Raw genomic sequence first — 18186 nt, forward strand, 5'->3', positions numbered from 1 at the left:
TTCAGAGATAAACAGAATAAAAAGTTGGAAATCTTTTTTATCATATTTTCTTTTTAATGATCGTGTGATCCTGTCCTGAGGTTAGGAACCACTGGTGTATATGACCTTTATTGCAGAGCTGATCAGTGATGCTGTAGGTGCTCTGGGGGGAAAGAAACAGAAGTGGTTGTAATGACACACTCTTTGACGTGATCCTCTTTCTGCGGAAAATGGTCCGATTTTGTGAGAATGACTCAGTGAATCAGTGCATAATAACATCTACTGTATAAGCAGCAATAAACCCATGTCAGTCAAACCCTATGCTATTCAGTGATGCTAAACTTCACAGGAAACTGTTAAGTAAAGGGAGAAGCTCATCTCCAGATGACTTCACCTGACAGAGTGTCGAATAAGTTGTTGAGAGTCAAAGCATCAACCTCTCTCTCCTATGGCTCTGAGAAAGTGAGGGTTTCACATTATATTCACATAGATACAGTACTGCTCAGACGATTATCTGCTACAAGGCTCTGCTCGCCCTACAGAGAGAGGGAGGGGGAGGGAGGGAGGGAGGGAGGGAGGGAGGGATTACAATTTACACAGCAGAGAGAGAGAGGGGGGGGTAGCATAAACCAACCACGAGATAGCCATATCTACTGTACGTACTGAGAGACTATTCACAAACTATCCATTTTGGTAATGATATCATAATATTACTATAATAGGACTTAGTAATTGGTCCAGCAGCTTTCTTTTTTTGTTATGCTGTTTTTGCCTCTTCAGACATGAACAACAAAAGGAAATCAAAAAAGAAGAGGGAAATTGAATAAGGACACAACAGCTGCCAGTCTTTCTTTTTTTCCACTTCACCAACTGTGATGTCTTGTTTTTTTTTTTGACGTAACGATGAAGGTGTGTAGGTTTGGGAGGAAAGGTTAGGACAGTCAACCTGCCTCCGCTGTGCGTTTCTTTTTTTTTTAGCTGTAAGGAGACGGATGGGTTGGAGGCAGACTTGCTCCTCCTTTTCCCTCTCTCATCCCGGTCACTTCCACAGCTGGGTGCTGAGGGTCTGGCCAGAGGCTGCTGGGGGGGCCGGGGGCCAGCCGGCTGCAGGGGCCCCCGCCTGGTTGAAAGTGGCTGGTGTCGGCCCCGCACCGCTCATGTTCATGCCTGACATCTGCTGGCTCATCTGAGAGAGAAAGGAAAGGGAGAGAGAGGAAGAGTTAGCCACATATTCCCTCCTCCCAGAGGTCAGAGTGGTGGGCTGAGGTGGGCCGTCGTTAAACTCCACACCCATACATCCATCTTTTGCTTTTTACCTTCATTTCTGCTCTTAAAGGCTTCACACATCCCCTGCTCCCTGTCCCCCACCCCCACTTCACTATTCACCCCCCAACTCTTCGCTCCCTGCCATCCCTGCTCGCCCTCTTCCTTCCATTCTGTCTTATCTATTATGAATGTGCCTTGGTGCAGCGCTGCTCACTTATCTGGTCATCTGAGAGCTGTGTGTGTGTGTGTGTGTGTGTGTGTGTGCGTAGTTATGCATGTGTGCCGGCCCAGCCTGGACATACAGTACGTGCAGCCAAGTGCTCATACATCCATTCATTCCATTGCATCTTGCTGCACAATGTGCACACACACATCTTGTCGTCCACCTCCCACCTCGACTATTCAAAGGTGGTGTCATATGTGCGTGTGTCTGTCTCTGCGTGTGTGTGTCAGTGGTCATTTATGAGCTCTCATTAACCTCCCAAGCTGGATATATGCTGTATGCTGTGTGTGATTGAACAGCAGGTAACAGCCATATGAAGAGGAAGCTCACTGAGATGTTGACAAGGCTCCCAGTTTTCATCCAGTATACGTAAGTAAAAAGATAAGAACGTAAAATGTATTTATTATTTATTTACAGGTCTACTTAAAGCCCCAGTATGGAACTTATTTGGCTTTTTATTAGCAAAAATCAAATATGTCTTTCATAAATACATATTTCACTGAAGTGGAATCACAGCTGCATACAAATGAAAGCTTTCTCGTACCTTAGAATGAGTTGTTACAAGTCGTTACAAATATACAAGGGGGGGCGCACCGAACCGAGGCGGCCATGTTGCATTGCCATTTTTTTTACGTTGAGTGGCAGCGTGACCGTAGGTAACCACGGAAACTCAGTGGAGCTGTGGGCTCGGCCTGTTAAAACTGTCACCACTGTGTAGTGTGAGGAAGGACGGAGGCACTGGTGTTGCATTGTCAAAATGTCATAAGTAAAAGAATGTTACATCAAAATGCAAAAAAAAAACAAATGTCATAAGTAAAAGAATGTTACATCAAAATGCAAAAAAGATAAAATAAAATAAAATAAGGGGAAAAAAATCTGAAAGAAAAGATTATGATAAATATATTTTTTATTCTGTGTGTAATGGGGGCGGGACTAGATAAGCTTTTGCTTCTCCCGCTTTCCCTTTCGGCCATGTGTATGTATTATTTGAACCAAGATGAAGTGTGATGATGATGATTTAAATTGACATGCCCGAAATAAACAAATTGATTGATTGATTGATTGATTGATTGATTGATTGATTGATTGATTGATTGATTGATTGATTGATTCAGGTGCAGTCAGGCAGACGGCCGTCGGCAAACCAACCGGATGTCATTTTACTCCACCAGAGAAAGACGGTAAAACAAGACCACATCACCATGACAACATATTGTCACCTGTATTGTTTTGCCTCGTGCTGGTGGACCACTTGTTTACATAGACGCTTGTTTATCCTGTTACATGCAGCGTCTGTTGTCTGTCTGACGTCTGCCCCATTTCACCTGAATGCAACATCAAGAATGGCAAGGCAAGGCAATTTTAATTTGTATAACCCGTTTTTACAAACAGTTAGTCTCAAAGGGCTCTACATGGCATCACAACAACATCCTCTGTCCATAGATGCTCACATGTTCAGATATGCAACCGCACCGCAAGATGGGGGTAATTCCTACATACTGGGGCTTTAAAAAAAGGCCCAAAAAACAATGAAATATGCAATAAATAAATTAAATATAGAGCTGGTACTAAGAGATTACCTACATGGCTGTCAGAAACAGAAGTATCTTTAGCTGCCTTATCCAGAGAATCAGCCAACCTTAAGGTGCAGACAGATCCACAGTTCAGGCACTACGGGCTTTAAGGACGTGTGTGGTACAGACAGTAAAATTAAATTATTAGACTTAAGAAGACAGCGGTGACGTAGATCAGCCACAGGAGCAGGAGCTTGACCACACAGTGCTGTGTGAAAGAATGAGTATTTTAAACTGGGTCCTTTATGTAACAAGGAGCCAGTGAAGGGATGTGAGTGTAAGGGTAATAGGAGACCATCTGTCTGACCTAGAGAGTAGTCTTGCAGTGGGAGTCTGAAATGACTGCACAAAGAAGGGCCAGGATCATGCCAGCCATGATAAATCTGCATTGGAATAATCAGTACAGATAAAGGAATGTATAAGGATCTCAATCCTAATAAACAAGAAAAAAAACAAGACTTGGTTAGCTGCTTGATGTTGGTGTCAAACAAACAAGTCTGATCAAATTTAACCTCTATGTTATGAATGCTAGGGTGGTTGGCAGAGGGAAGAAATCCAATACTTTGCGAGACTGTGAGGAAGCCCTTTCTGGAGAATCACAACCTCTGCCTAATCAGTGGTTAGCTGAAAGAAATATTTTGTCATTTTATTCAAATAGTGTGAATATAGTTTAGGAGCTTAGGTCTGACTAGCTGAAAGGCAAACTTGTATATCATCTGTAGATAAATGAAATGCACTGTGAAAGCTGTTTGCAATCGCAGAGGCCGCAAATATAAAGAGAATAAAAGGAGACCCAAAACAGAGCCCTGTGGGATACCACACGTCTGTGAAAAGGACACAAACAGACACAAAATCTCTAATTAGGTTAGGGGTCTGGATAGTAGCACAATACCATGTAGACAATGAGACAATACAAGACTACAATACCATGTAGACAATAAGGAATTAACAATAGCTAATAAAGTGGGGCCGGTCATTAGCAAACATAATATAAGGAAGCTAGTCTAACTTCTAGAGAATAGAAGACGGCTTCATTCATCAAATTTACAAGCTGAAAAAAGTCCAGAGAAGTAGGAGATAAAGGCTACACTGGACCTGAGAGCTATTACCAACAAAGAAGAAATTATTGTAATCACTAACAGAGAAACTGGCAAGAAATTGCATTTAAGTGATGGTGCTAATGGTGTCAAATAAATTCTTAGGAAAAAGAATGTTGGCAAAGTAAGTCCGAGTTTCTCCCCCCACCCGGTTGCAAGCTTTTCAATGACTCCATCAAATGGGGATGAATTCATTATATTCTTGCTTATTATTTCATGACACAAGGGACAACAGTAACTTGACAGGATTTTAGGAGAGAAAAATACATGATACTGTTATACAATAACCCTGTGTCTAAAAAAAGACTGAATGGTTGTTTAAAGCTGCTCCTCCCGGGCTGGTAGAGAGGCTGGAGGAGAGAGGACACTACTGCACTGGGCTTTGCACAGAAGCACAAAGGGGAACATTGTGTAAGACCATATATTAACTTTTAGGACCTGGATAATGGAGCTGTTTCACAAGAAAGAGAAAAAGTGCACAGAGGAATAAGTCACAGTATTTATGACCTTATTATTTAGGTTATTAGAAACACAGTAAAGTTTGCTTCCTGGAAGATTAATGAGCAGAGAAACGGAAGTTGAGTCACAGTGACTTGAATGTTTAAATGAGTTTATCATCACCATAAAATGAATGAATCACCATTTCACTGGGTGTGTTTCTGACACAAATGTGTATATATAGTTAGTGTATCTTTGTGTTACCTGGTTCATGTTCCACTGTCCTTGCTGCTGTCCCTGCTGCATGTTGTACATGTTCTGTCCTTGATTGGCTGGCATCACGCCCTGCTGCTGCATGCCAATGTAGCCCCCATTGGGAAGAGCCATCCCAGACATCATGGGCCCCCCACCCATCATGTTGGCAGGTGGGGCAGCTCCAGCCATTCCGGGGGTGAAGCCCTGTGGTGTGAACTGCATCTGAGGCTGGCCCATGTACATACCTGCTGGAGGCAGAACAGAGAGTTTGGTTTGTACAGGTTATTATATTAACTACAGGCATTATAAACACAAGGGACAACTCATCTGAGGAAACAAGTTAGCAAACAAACTTCTTTTAATCCAATTTTCTAACAAAACTGCAGCAAAAACCATAGGCGGCGCCAACGAGGGGCTTGCCGGGGCTATAGCACCCCCTAGTGGTGGCATAGCACCCCCATGAAATCCAATAAAAAATTAAAATATATAGTATGCATATCATTTTTTTTCATGACATTTTATCTCATGTGCTTTGTACCCAATTTCTGTAAATTAAATTAATTATTAATGTATTTGATATTAATGCAAGGTCAAAGGTGATGTGTCAAGTGTCATGTATTTTTATGTTAGTGGACAAAATGGCCAGCGCCGAGGATTTCAAGCCGTCTGAGTTCGCATCTCACTTTAATTCCAACGACATTGGACTTTATATCAAAAAACTAAATAGATTAAATATTACCTAGCCTTAATGCCCCCGGGGTGCTTTTCAAAAGTATCTCCACCCAACAGCAGGACGTCCCAGACCTGCAGTATCCAGACACAGCTACCTGATCAACTTTCCATCGCCCTGCTCTAAAAGCATACAAAAGCCTGGAGGGTTACACATGGACGCAGTCTGGCTTTGTGATGAACATCCAGCTGTGGAATCTACCAGCAAAAAACTGCTGTATCCTCACTGGAAGGGTCAGTGTCATATCATCATAGTGAATGGGCAGTGTAGCATGACTAGTAGCGGTCTGGGGGGAGCTCTCCCCGGTGCTGATCGCTCCGCGGCGGATGCATTTCCTCCACGACGACGCACCGCGACCGGCTCTGAGTCAGCTTGGAAAGGCTGGAGGCGAAGGAGACTCACGGCTTTTGTGTTAGCCTCTTTCTTTTCTTTTTGCCACCGCCTTTCCCGTTTGTGTCGTTTAGTGGAGCAGTAGGTAGCCGAGCTCTGCTCTGCTCATGCCGCTCTCACAGTCTCTCTCCCTCTGCCACCAAGCAAAACTTCACTTCCCTGCCTAAGTTTGTTACACGTTTGTTTTTACCTATTTGTCACAATCAATCCTAAGCAAATGTCTATTGTAGAAGCAAAAGGACATGTGAGATAGTAACCATGCATTAATTCAGAGTCAGATGCCACTCTGCAGGGAACTGCGTGTCATAAACGGAAAGACAAAAGTGTACACAAACAGAGCAGCTGTGCTCCAGTCAGACTCTTTTTTCTCAGATATTTTGCACAAAAACACACACACACACACACACACACACACAAATGACGTCAGGATTCGAGCGTGTTCGCTAGTGGTACGAAGCAGTAAAAACATAATGCAGTAGATGTAAAGATATGGGATGATTAGATCCAATGTGGAAACCATCAAAAGCCGAGTAATGATGATAAAAACGTTCAGATCGTGAGTTGTCATGAGTTTTTGATCGTCATCTATTTCAGCTCTGTTCATCGTAGAGTTCCCAAATTCACACATTAGATGTGTTAGTAATACATAATTTAAAAAAGTTAAGTAACGGTAAGTAATGGTTAAGTAACCATGGACAACTCCTCCACCTCTCCCCGCTATGCAATTCAAGGAGCACCCCCAGTCAATGTTGGAGCACACCCATAGCACCTGCAATCAAATATCTCTGGCGCCGCCCCCGGCAAAAACTAAAATATATAAAATCTTCATAGTGTCATCCTTCCACAGAATTGTTTTAAATCTCATTACTTTATGTCTCCTTTTGTGAAAAACCTTCATCAGTCCACTGTTCCTGGGAGATTCAAATTTAATTTTCTCTTTTCTCCTTTTTATTTGAACACAGCTGTGTTGTTAATGCCGATGCTTAATACTGCTGTTATTTCACAGTAAAAGCATTCAGCTGACCAAAAATGTGGTGGCTTTTATTGTGAGACAGCCACGTTGCATTCACAAATGAACTGTCTATACTGATAGGGAAAGTGGACAGAGAAAGGAAATACAGGAGAGACAGTTGGGAAGAGACATGGAGTAAAGAGTCCAGCAGGCTGGGAGTCAAACCAGAGACCTGCTGCTCAGGGCTCATTATGCCCATATGGTCTGTGCCCCAACCACTTGGCCATCAGGACGCCCCAGCACGGGCGTTCCTGGTGATTTTTGTCTGCAAACCAGTGATAAATATTGCAAAGAGGGAAGACAACAAGCGGCAAGCTGCAGGTGACAGACTCATAGAGGGGTTTATGTGAAAGGCCACCGTGTCCTGCTGCTGAGTGGAAGACAACTTGATACAGTGGCTCACATGAAGATGGGAAAAGAGACTGTTGTTTTAATAAAACATTGTGACGACTGAGCTCATGGATCGTCTCTGTGTTCAGTGACAACGTACGAACACACACACAGATATTACATGTGAAGGCAAACCCTAGCTTACTTTTTTCAAAGGAAATTGAGACTGATGTAAATGCATGACGTAAACTTGACCTTTGACCTGTTGAATATAAAATGTCACTTACATACATCTAGGTTCAACTGTCATATTTTGTGTGTGGATTTGTGAGTTGTGTGTGTTTCTGTCAACTAGGCCTTCGACCTTTCAGCACCGAAATCGGATCAGTTCATCTTTCAGTCCAAATGAATTTCAGAGATAAATTTACAGAATTGGACAGATGGACGGATGGACGGATGGATGGACAGAAAGAAAAATGAATGCTCCTGGTCCTGACCGTGTAGAGGCACAAAAACATGAAAATGCAAACATAAAAGAAGAAGCATATCTGAAGCCTGCATGGAAAAACGCTAAAAAGCAGCAACTCTTCCTACTGCCATATAAGATAAGTGGAAGGGTTCAGAATGTCACATTTTCATGAAAACATATCACTCTGCTGCATCACACCACTGTGGGAAAATGATAAGTGGAAAATATAAAACAGGGATTTTTAGTATCTTTACCGAGTGGAGCGACGAGCAGAGAACTGCCTTAAAACAGACCAAAACAACCTCTGATATTAGCAGCTACGCTCACTGCATGTTAAAATGTTGGACAATACCTGCTCATATGGAAATAGACTGAAGCCTCTATTAGCACATCCTGCCATGTCTCAAAGTTTTAAAATCCAGGACTGGAACCAATTCGTGGGCTGAAGTTCATCTGTGTTTCTGACATTCTGACAATTTTGTTATTTGCTCCACTAAGAGCCACAGCCATGCACTGACACACACACACACACACACACACACACACACACGGTGGATCTGAGTGATTTGGGGCATTAGCCTGGTTAAGGTTCTTTTGGCTTTGATCTCCATCAGCATTTATTTGGATTGAGAGAGGGACAATAAAGCAGCAGAAAGCTCTTCATCCTGATTTCCACTCCTAATCCTCCGTCCATACACATCAGTGTTGTCATGCAGCAATATAATCAATATGCACATGTGCCTGCTGCACAAATCTGCTGCCTACTACCAACCATTCAGCAAAACATGTAACACTAATGCTTTCCCACACACTCCATACATGCTCAGGTTGATGTGCAGTATGTGAATGTATGAACAACCGCCCACATGCTCACACACACACACACACACACACACACACACACACACACACACACACACACATAAACAGTTGGCACTTCAGTCTTTACTCATAATAACTGTGAGATGAGTGTGAATCTGCAGACACTTGTCTATTTTTACAGCTGCAGTGGGACTCCAGTAAACGCAGCCTGGACGTTGACCTTTCATCTGCTTCGCTCTGCTCCATTTTTATGATGCATCTTTCCTCTCTTCTATGTGTGTGTGTGTGTGTGTGTGTGTGTGTGTGTGAAAAAGTGTAGGTGTGTGTCTCTGTGTGTACAAAGACCTACGTCTGAATGTGCCACGCTTGTTCTTACACTGTATGCTGAATATTTTTCCATGTTTAGAAGAGACTGTATGTGTATAGTGCCTGTTTATATACAACTGTTTATGGACAACACACGGAGGTGTTCAGCCTGTCAGCGCAGGTTTAAATAAACAGGAGCTGCTGAAGCTCTTCACCGCAGAAACTAGCATTTATTGGCCACTGAGCGAGGTGATAACTGTAATATACAACTATTTTTTTACATGGACAAAAAAGATACAATCTGAGCTGAAGAAGAAAAACATATTGTATAGCTTCTATGCAGCCTACAATGTGATTGTGAACTTCTGGGTACCTAATCACATAAAATGGTCATTTATTCATATTAAAGGACAATTCCAGGCGAATTCAACTCGGGGGTGTATTATCCTATCATTTTAGGTCTAAAAGAAGGAATCTGAAGATTTTCAGTTTAATCGCTCCTGTTTTGCGGTAGTTGCGTCTGTCCCCGCATCGCCACGGCAGCAATGAATGGGAGTGGATGTAAGTTCCGCTGTTTAGGCTGTTTACATCCCTCAAAGCCGCAATTTTTTTCCACAGACAGCGTCAGGTGGCTACTCAAACATGCACCGAGAAGTTTATTTACTTCAACAAGCTGACATGTTTGTAAAACTAGATCTAATTCAAAGTCTCCCAGAGTCTCACGCCAGACCCAAGTTGCAGTGCTGGTGTATTCAGGTGCAGTAGGAGCTACCGTTTGTGTCATAAACACAGGAATATCAACTCTTGACTTGCTTCAAGTGTACATGTTTTTCCACAGACAGCGTCAGGTGGCGACTCAAACATGCGCCGAGAAGTTTTTTTTTACTTGAAGCAAGTCAAGAGTTGATATTCCTGTGTTTATGACACAAACCGTAGCTCCCACTGCACCTGAACACACCGATCACGGCAACTGGGTCTCGCGCGAGACTCCGGGAGACTTTGAATTAGATCTAGTTTTACAAACTTGTCGGCTTGCTTGAAGTAAATAAACTTCTGGGTGCATGTTTGAGTCTCCATCTGACGCTGTCTGTGGGAAAAAATTGCGGCTTTGAGGGATGTAAACAGCCTAAGCAGCGGAACTTGCATCCGCTCCCATTCATTGCTGCCGTGGCGATGCGGGGACAGACATAACCACCGCAAAACAGGAGACATTAAACTGAAAATCTTCAGATTCCTTCTTTTAGACCTAAAATGATAGGAAAATACACCCCCGAGTTGAATTCGCCTGGAATTGTCCTTTAATCAACCTCAAATCAAAAAAAAAAAAAAACATCACTCACAGTTTAACATTATGCAACTTGTGACTGTTCCCAGTGTTCCACATTTCCATTCTGGGTGTGTCTGGGTGTGGGTGTGTCAGACCTAATTATCCAGCAGCTATAACTGTCGCCTGAACAGTGGGTTTATTACAGTAATCAAATAAATTCTTATTATGAAGCTGAAAACTGCCTCAAGTGGAGACTGACTCTACAGACCATAACTGTAGCAAGCAACATACACGCCGATAGCGTGTGCACACACCGAGTCCTTATTTGACATCTCAGCCTCAAAAACACACCCACAATTCCACTTGTTCTCGCTGGTTTCCTCCTGTTTCACTGATATTTCCTCATATCTCTGTACATTTATGAAATGGAGACACAAAGCTTTAGGCTAGCAGCTAATACTTTCTCTATTTCAAACATTGTCAACTCATGAAGACTCAGCTTTGCTTCCATTTGCATCACCCAAGGCAAATTCAACACCTGTGTCTCCCCCACTGTTTCTATATGCGGCGGTGCTGCCTTTAACAGAAGCTGCTAATTGACACACCACGCAGAAACAGAAATTACCATTAATTAACAGCTTTGTTTTCTGGGAACTCAACAAAAGTAAGTTCAATACCTACTGTTCTTTTAGCTCTGACTAAATTAAACCATGTTCACCGGCTAATGTCAGAACGGTCTGTCTGTCGTCTCGAGCTGTGTGGTATTCATACATCCAGTGTCGTAACATACAGTACAGACGGTGGATCTTGCACTATAGTAAAATGAGGCAACGCGAACATGAAGATGGACATTTTTTGTTGCCATATGGAGGAGATGAGAGGCTGAGAGTCTGGCACATTGTTTAGGAAGATGTTTCTAATACGCTGTGTGGCTGTGAACTGTGACAGTGTTGGTTGAGGAGTCACAGGCCAGAAAAGCTGAAATTCAAATATTACATTTTCAACAATAGGCCGATAAGCTTTTGCAGATAGTGTTTGTGTCCAGATGTGTTGATTTGTTCCAAACATGTTTGAATTATATCACTTTTAGGGGCAAAATAAAGGAGTAAATTTGCAGAGCTCAAATTAACAGTCAAGCTCAGCTGACTTCACCTGGAAAACAAGGGGTTAATAAAAATGTTGCATGCTGTGTGTGTGTGTGTGTGTGTGTGTGTGTGTGTGTGTGTGTGTGTGTGTGTGTGTGTGTGTGTGTGTGTGTGTGTGTGTGTGTGTGTGTGTGTGTGTGTGTGTGTGTGTGTGTGTGTGTGTGTGTGTGTGTGTGTTACCTTGTCCTGCAGCAGGCTGTTGCTGGCCCTGCGGCTGACTGCCCACTGAGCTGCTGGCATACAGAGACAGGATGGAGTCCTTCGATAAAAGCTTCTTCTCCTCCGCCTTGGTGGTGGTGGTGGTGGAGGTGGAGGAGGAGGCAGAGGAGGAGGTGGAGGGGTCCGTCTGCACAGGGGCTGTACTGGAACTAGACTGGGATGGAGACAGACGGGAGGAGGAGAAACATCATCAAACATGAATGATTTCCTCCAAACCATTTTGTCAGGCTGTAGAAACGACTCACATCTCAACCTGCTCCTTTCCTTCTTTTTTGGACCCAGGACCAAAACATTGACCATAAATTATCAAAAATATTTTAAACCTAAGTCTCTCTACTTCCTGAACCACTCCATATTCTAATTTTCTCCATGCAAATGTGCAAACACTGGATTTCCAATAATGAAATATATAAAAAAAACACTTAAATAAAATAAAATTAATATGTGCCATACAATAATGTAAGATGAGTATCATACACAGTAGAGTCCAAAAGTCTGAGGCCACTTTCCAAGACAGGGAAGACATTCAGCATAAGCATACTGTACATTTTGTACAGTAGATGTATATTATGTATATGTATATTTCATTTATGGTATACAATGATGTACATTTTCAAGAGTCAAGAAAGTTACAGTCCACAAATATGGAAACATCACTGTTGATGTAGGTGTAGCATGGAGATGTTGTTACCCTAGATTATGACGATCAGTTTTATTTTGATAGGAATCAATACCTGCTTCAAGAACTTTTATTTTGAAAGGCAGTAAAGTTCACTTCAGAAAGGGTGGGTAACTTCCGCATCTTTATATTTATTTTATTGGAGCTATTCTGTTGTTAAAATTGTAAAAGTAAATTATTTTCTTTATTTTGAATCGCACTGAACCCATGGGTTGTGGTTGTGGGTGGTTGGTATGTGTTAAAAGAGAAATTATTTTAATGGATTCTCCCATTGCACTGAGATGACCTGTTATAGAATAGCAACGGCCAACGGAGAAGGTACGTAGCTCTTTGCTCGGTTAATGTTGTTATAATAATCTGAGCAATATGATTTTTGTGTCGCTGTTTCTTATAAAAAAATTCTTTAAAAGTATTGTGTGTTGTAAAATGTAATTTTTATGCATTTGGGGATGTTTATGGTCGGGAAAATGATAGCGTGGTTGCATCAAGTGCTTAGTGCTCCGTGTTGCATGGCTAGTGATGGCTACTGTGTTCACATACTGAAAATAGTATATCTGGTGGTCAAACAGGCGCAGTAATCCTTGTGGAGAAACCATTTCAGAAAACCACCGTGCTTTGCTGTTTTCATGCAGGTATGTGAGGTTGCACTGTGTTTTGTTTTGTCCCCCCAATGCAAGTTGTGGGAATGTGATGGATATTGTTTTATTCAGATTTATATATATATATATATATATATATATATATATATATATATATATATATATATATATATATATATATATATATATATATATATATATATATATATATATATATAATTTTTCTAATTAAATGCATGTTATTTATGTGTTCTCGCCCCTTGTTCTCTGGATTCAATGGGAGAAGGCGCAGTAACCTTGTGAAGAAACCATTTCAGATACCACTGTGCTTTGCTGTTTTCATGCAGGAGAAATAAATGTGCCTGAATCCATGTGGTGGTCCTGTCCTACCTTGAGCCAGACACAACGCAGATTAGACCTCGCTACATAGGGACGTACACTGTTGCCCATAAAGTTGGAATAAAACATATTTTTTACCTCTTCTCATAAAATGATTGTGAAAAACCACATGAATTTAGCATGTGATTCACATAAAACTGGGACAAAACCACATGTTTCCCATATGCAAAATGTTTCAGATGTGAAAAATCACACGTGAATCACATGTGAAGATCATGTGTTTTTTTTATGTAAGGGATGTGATTTATTCAATATAGATAAAGTGTAGATCTTCTCAAAACTGGTAACTGGTACTCAGTATGTAATCACTGCACCTGGTCAAAGGTGATTACTGAATATAAGAATAAAAAAGGAATGTGTCTGTAAACAAAATTATTCCAAATTAATATATATATATATATATATATTTGTTGATGTAGGTGGTAGATAATAATGTACATTTCAACAGCAAAGATTCCATCAGTACAGCAGTAATGTTAAATTCAACACAGTGCTGCTTTAAGTGTCTCTTTCTCAACAAAAATTGTTCCCACTAATCAGGTCATTCCAATCATTTACTCTGCTGTTCTTTGACTGTGAGGCCTCTGTCAGTGAAACACTTCTTGCAGATTAAACACTGCCTCGTCCTCCAGGTAGGTTTTTAATCAGCAGAAAATGTTGAGTTCCAACAGTTTCGACGTAATTTAACAGTGATTAAAAGAACAACAAAGCAGAACTCAGACTAATGACTGAGAAAAAAAAGCAAGATTATTACGCAAACGTGTTTTTTTTCCTTCACAAAACGTTCTCAAAAATGATCTGATCACAAGGACATAAAACCTATAAGAAAGCTGTAAAACAAAGAATTAGTAAATGTTTAAAGACTACAAATCTAAACACACATTTACATCATATCGATCTCTATAGTTTCTATGTGCAACAAATGTGATTAGAGACTATATTCACTCATTCATACTGTATGAATTAGTGAGAGAAGAGATGAGACACAACACGGGAACAGGAGAGAAGGAGGGAAACGACCAGATGAAAATAAAGGAAAGAAGAGCAGGAGTTCAATAACAAGACAGGAAAAGGGCAGAAAAGAATGGAGGAGATGCATTTAGTGAGACAGATGAAATTAATTAGGCCGCTGCGACGAGAGGTAGACATGAACTGTTGCAGGCAGAACACACACTCACACACACTGTCTTGGTCACATACACATTTTCTTTTTCTTTTTTTAAACCTTTCATGCAGGCATTCATTATGTCTAATGGATCGAGCTGACAAAAAATAAAATAATAACACCTGGTTAAGAGCTCTATACAGGTGTGTGTGTGTGTGTGTGTGTGTGAGAGAGAGAGAGTGGGAGAAGGGGAGGCGACAGTCAGCTGGACTTCATGAATAAGATAAGGAGAGACACTGTGATAAAACAGTAGCTCCTGCAACACACACACACACACACACACACACACACACACACACACACACACACACACACACACACACACACACACACACACACGAGTGAATAAACACTCTAACTTCAATGTCACAAGTACACTACAGTACATTCACACTTGTATACACACAAATTATACATTCTCTTAGACACACACAAAAACGAACTTAATTCTCAAGTGTATGGGTTCATACACACAAACACACACACACACACACACACACACACACACACACACACACACATACAAAGCCTTGTGAGCATGTTGTGTGCAACTGCTTAGCAGGCAGTGCTGCTCCCCTCTGTCTCTCTCTGCTGACTTCCTTTGACTGGAGGAGGGGAGGAAGGAGGAGAGGGGGAGGGTGAAGGAAGGAACAGAGGAAGGGTGGAGGAAAGGAGAAGATGAATAATAGAGAGGGATGGAGGGGGCACAGAGAGCAAGACAGGGAAAGGTTACAGTACAGTAAATAGGAAAAAAGGGGGAAAGGATGGATGGATGCTGGAAAAAGAAGAGGAGAAAGAAAGGTGGGGAAGGAAGAGGAAGTAGGAAAACAGAAAGGAATAATAGAGTGATGAGACAGAAGAGAGAGAGTGAGCAGGGAGGAGAGGAAGAGGGGAAAAGAAAAAGATAGGACAAGGACAAGTTGAGAGGAAAGGAAAGGAGGCAGGAGGCGGATGAAGGAATAAACACAGCTGAGGAGAAAGGCAAAGCTGGATGGGTATTCATGCCAAGACACACACACACTCACACACTCACACACACACTCTCACACACACACACACACACACACACACACACACACACACACACACACACACACACACACACACACACACACACACACACACGGACCATTTTCTCTCAAGTGAAGCCAGTTAAGGTGAGTGGAGTGTTGACAGAGGCAGGATGGAGCTCTGTATTAATAGCTGCAGCACATTAGCATCATACCTGCTCCTGAACAGAGGAGTGAATGGAAGGTGAGAAGAGGCAGCCAACTGTCCTCACCTGCTCCGTCTGATGTCAGCCAGCTCTATAACATGACTCAATCAAGCAGCTAAGCCTATTTGCTGCTATAAGCCCGTTTGCGAAAAAAGTTGAAAAATACATTTAACAGACTTCAAATCCCTCAAACTGCCGTAATCGCCCCAGTCATTCAGCTTCCTGCTTCCAGACACATTGGGAGAAAGCATGGGTGTGACTCATACACACTTCACCGGCTCAGAACTGTGTGATAAGACCATCATGCGGGAAGATATATGTCGCAAACTACTTGCCCGCGTTGCACGAACATGGCGGTTGACGACGGAGCTGACAGGAAACTGGAATGTTAGACATCTTGTCATTATTAATTAATTTCTGATTTACTTTTGACAGAAATGGTCTCTACAATACCACTGTCCCAACATATAGCTGCTGAAGTAGTAAATAAATATAGGTTTAGATTTTGAGATTCAGCCTAGAGAGGTACAAACTGTAGTGAAGGTGTCTGCTTTGTGTTGATGTTGTTGGTATGATCAGTATGAGATCATCAGGTCTTTTCTATAGGACGCAGTGATAAACAGGCAAGAGGATGAATCTCTAGATGCAGCACAACCAGAAGATGACAGATGAGCATCATTACATTTGTACAAGATTGAAACTGCGTGATTAAGTGAGTCACCTTTTGCTTATCTGTTACCTTGTATTCTAGGACGGGCATACATCAGGTTTATTACAGCATTTCTGTTGTTCTATTGTGGCTTCATTTATATCAGTTTAGATACGACTGTACAAACCAACAAAACAAAAATAGGACTTTGTGTGTCATAAACTAGAACGATCCTTCATTATGCCAGCAGACAGGCTGTGCTGATTGGAAATATGTCAACTACTTTTGGAGACTGCCAAGACATTTGGGATGTGTCCTTTTCCCTTAATTCTACGGAGGGATCGCCATTAAAGTTGGTCCAGACTTATGAATGAATTGTGATAAGTCCGGTGATCCTGTTTTTTTGTTTTTTTTTGTGATCAAATATTTGTTGGTTGTTTTGAAATTCATAGAGACAGTTAATCAAGATGATGACCATTTCCATATTTCGCACATTCTGTGACATAAACTATAAACTGTTTTCTTGTCTGTAACAACATCTCTGTCCCGTCTGCCCGTCCTGGGTGAGGGATCCCTCCTCTGTTGCTCACCCTGAGCTTTCTCCTGGTTTTCCCTGTTAAAAGGGTTTTCCATGGAGTTTTTCCTCAGTGGATGTGAGGGTCTAAGGACAGAGGATGTTGTTACGATGCCATGTAAAGCCCTTTGAGACAAACTGTTTGTAAAAACGGGCTATACAAATAAAATTGCCTTGCCTTGCCTTGCCTTGCCATGATATTGAGCATGTTAATACTGTATGCTGATTCAAGCATGAAGTCTGGCTCAAAGCTCTACGGCGCCTGGGTGCAGCCTCACAGAGCTGCTAACCACATGAACTTCACGTGATTCACATGTGATTTTTCACATGTGAAAAATTTTGCACATGGGAATCATGTTATTTGCACATGGGAAACATCTGGTTTTGGCCCAGTTTTATGTAAAAAAATCACACGTGAAGTTCATGTGTTTCTTCTGTAAGGGAATAGATAGCGCTGTTATAGAAACTTCAATGTATTGTAATTTGCAACCAAAGCTTGAACTGTGCCAACCTATTATGTACTTTTCTTCCATGTCAAGTTCAAGTGTAAACTAAAATGTCTCCTCCTTCTACCCTAACAGGCCTAACTAGTGTCACATTTCCAGTGGACTCCTTTACTTGATCTCCTTGCAATTATTGAACAGGTGCAGAATTGAGTACTTTCACTAACGTCTCCTGCTGCACTAAAACTTTACTGATGTTCCTCAATTGTAAAAGTAAAAGTAAAAAAAATAAATGATGTAAATACATTTTTTGATTGATTGATTGATTTTATTTAATTCATGCTTGCGAAAAACTGCAGAACTTTACAAAAAGCAAAACAAATGAGTAATATAATGTAATGTTCCAAGTGGGGCTGTGTGACTGTAAATGTCTGAAAACCATTGATTTGATGAATCCCCATAGACAACCAGTCTAGTATTGATCATTAGATAATACTGCATCACAGTATGTTGCTCAAGGACAAGGCCACCAACACTTCAACTAATGGCTGACCTGCCCACCTACCACCTGAGCTAATATTACATAATGCTGTAAATGGGCAGTTGAAGTGCAGCCTGATAAGTGGATATACCAAGGCCAGCTGATCCAGATGAACTGTTGTGGTATGAGTGTGGCTCAGTCAGCAGCCTGTACATCATCCTGCCTCTTCTTTTGGCTCCGAGGCGCTGAAGACAAACCATTCTCCTTCAGCCTCTCACTTCTTCCTCCATCTGTGATTGCCAGACACTACAGCAGCTTTAGCTCCAGTTGCACTGAAAGAACGGAGAAAGCGAGCCAAGAGTTGTCCTGCCAAAGCTAAGCAGGTGGCACACAATGTAAACTCCGCTGACAGTTCACTGTAACTATACTTATTAGGGAGGAGACGTCCAAGCACTGTAT

General features: G+C 41.6%; 1 protein-coding gene across 4 annotated transcripts in view; it reads right to left on the reverse strand.

The window, feature by feature from the left end:
• Positions 1-614: 614 nt before the first annotated feature.
• smap1 (small ArfGAP 1) overlaps positions 615-18186 on the reverse strand; it is a 192118-nt gene continuing 174546 nt past the window's right edge. For 3 of the 4 annotated variants that reach the window (XM_083988495.1, XM_083988497.1, XM_083988494.1), the window contains exons 9-11: positions 11484-11676; positions 4842-5080; positions 615-1165 (exon numbers count right to left, since the gene is read on the reverse strand). In XM_083988495.1, the coding sequence (XP_083844621.1) occupies positions 1019-1165; positions 4842-5080; positions 11484-11676 (579 nt within the window). In that variant the 3' untranslated portion in view covers positions 615-1018. The remainder of the gene's footprint in view (positions 1166-4841; positions 5081-11483; positions 11677-18186) is intronic. The other variant, XM_083988496.1, reaches the window with a different exon arrangement.

Source organism: Trachurus trachurus, assembly GCF_905171665.1.
Source record: "Trachurus trachurus genome assembly, chromosome: 15".
In the NCBI taxonomy this organism is placed as follows: Eukaryota; Metazoa; Chordata; class Actinopteri; order Carangiformes; family Carangidae; genus Trachurus; species Trachurus trachurus.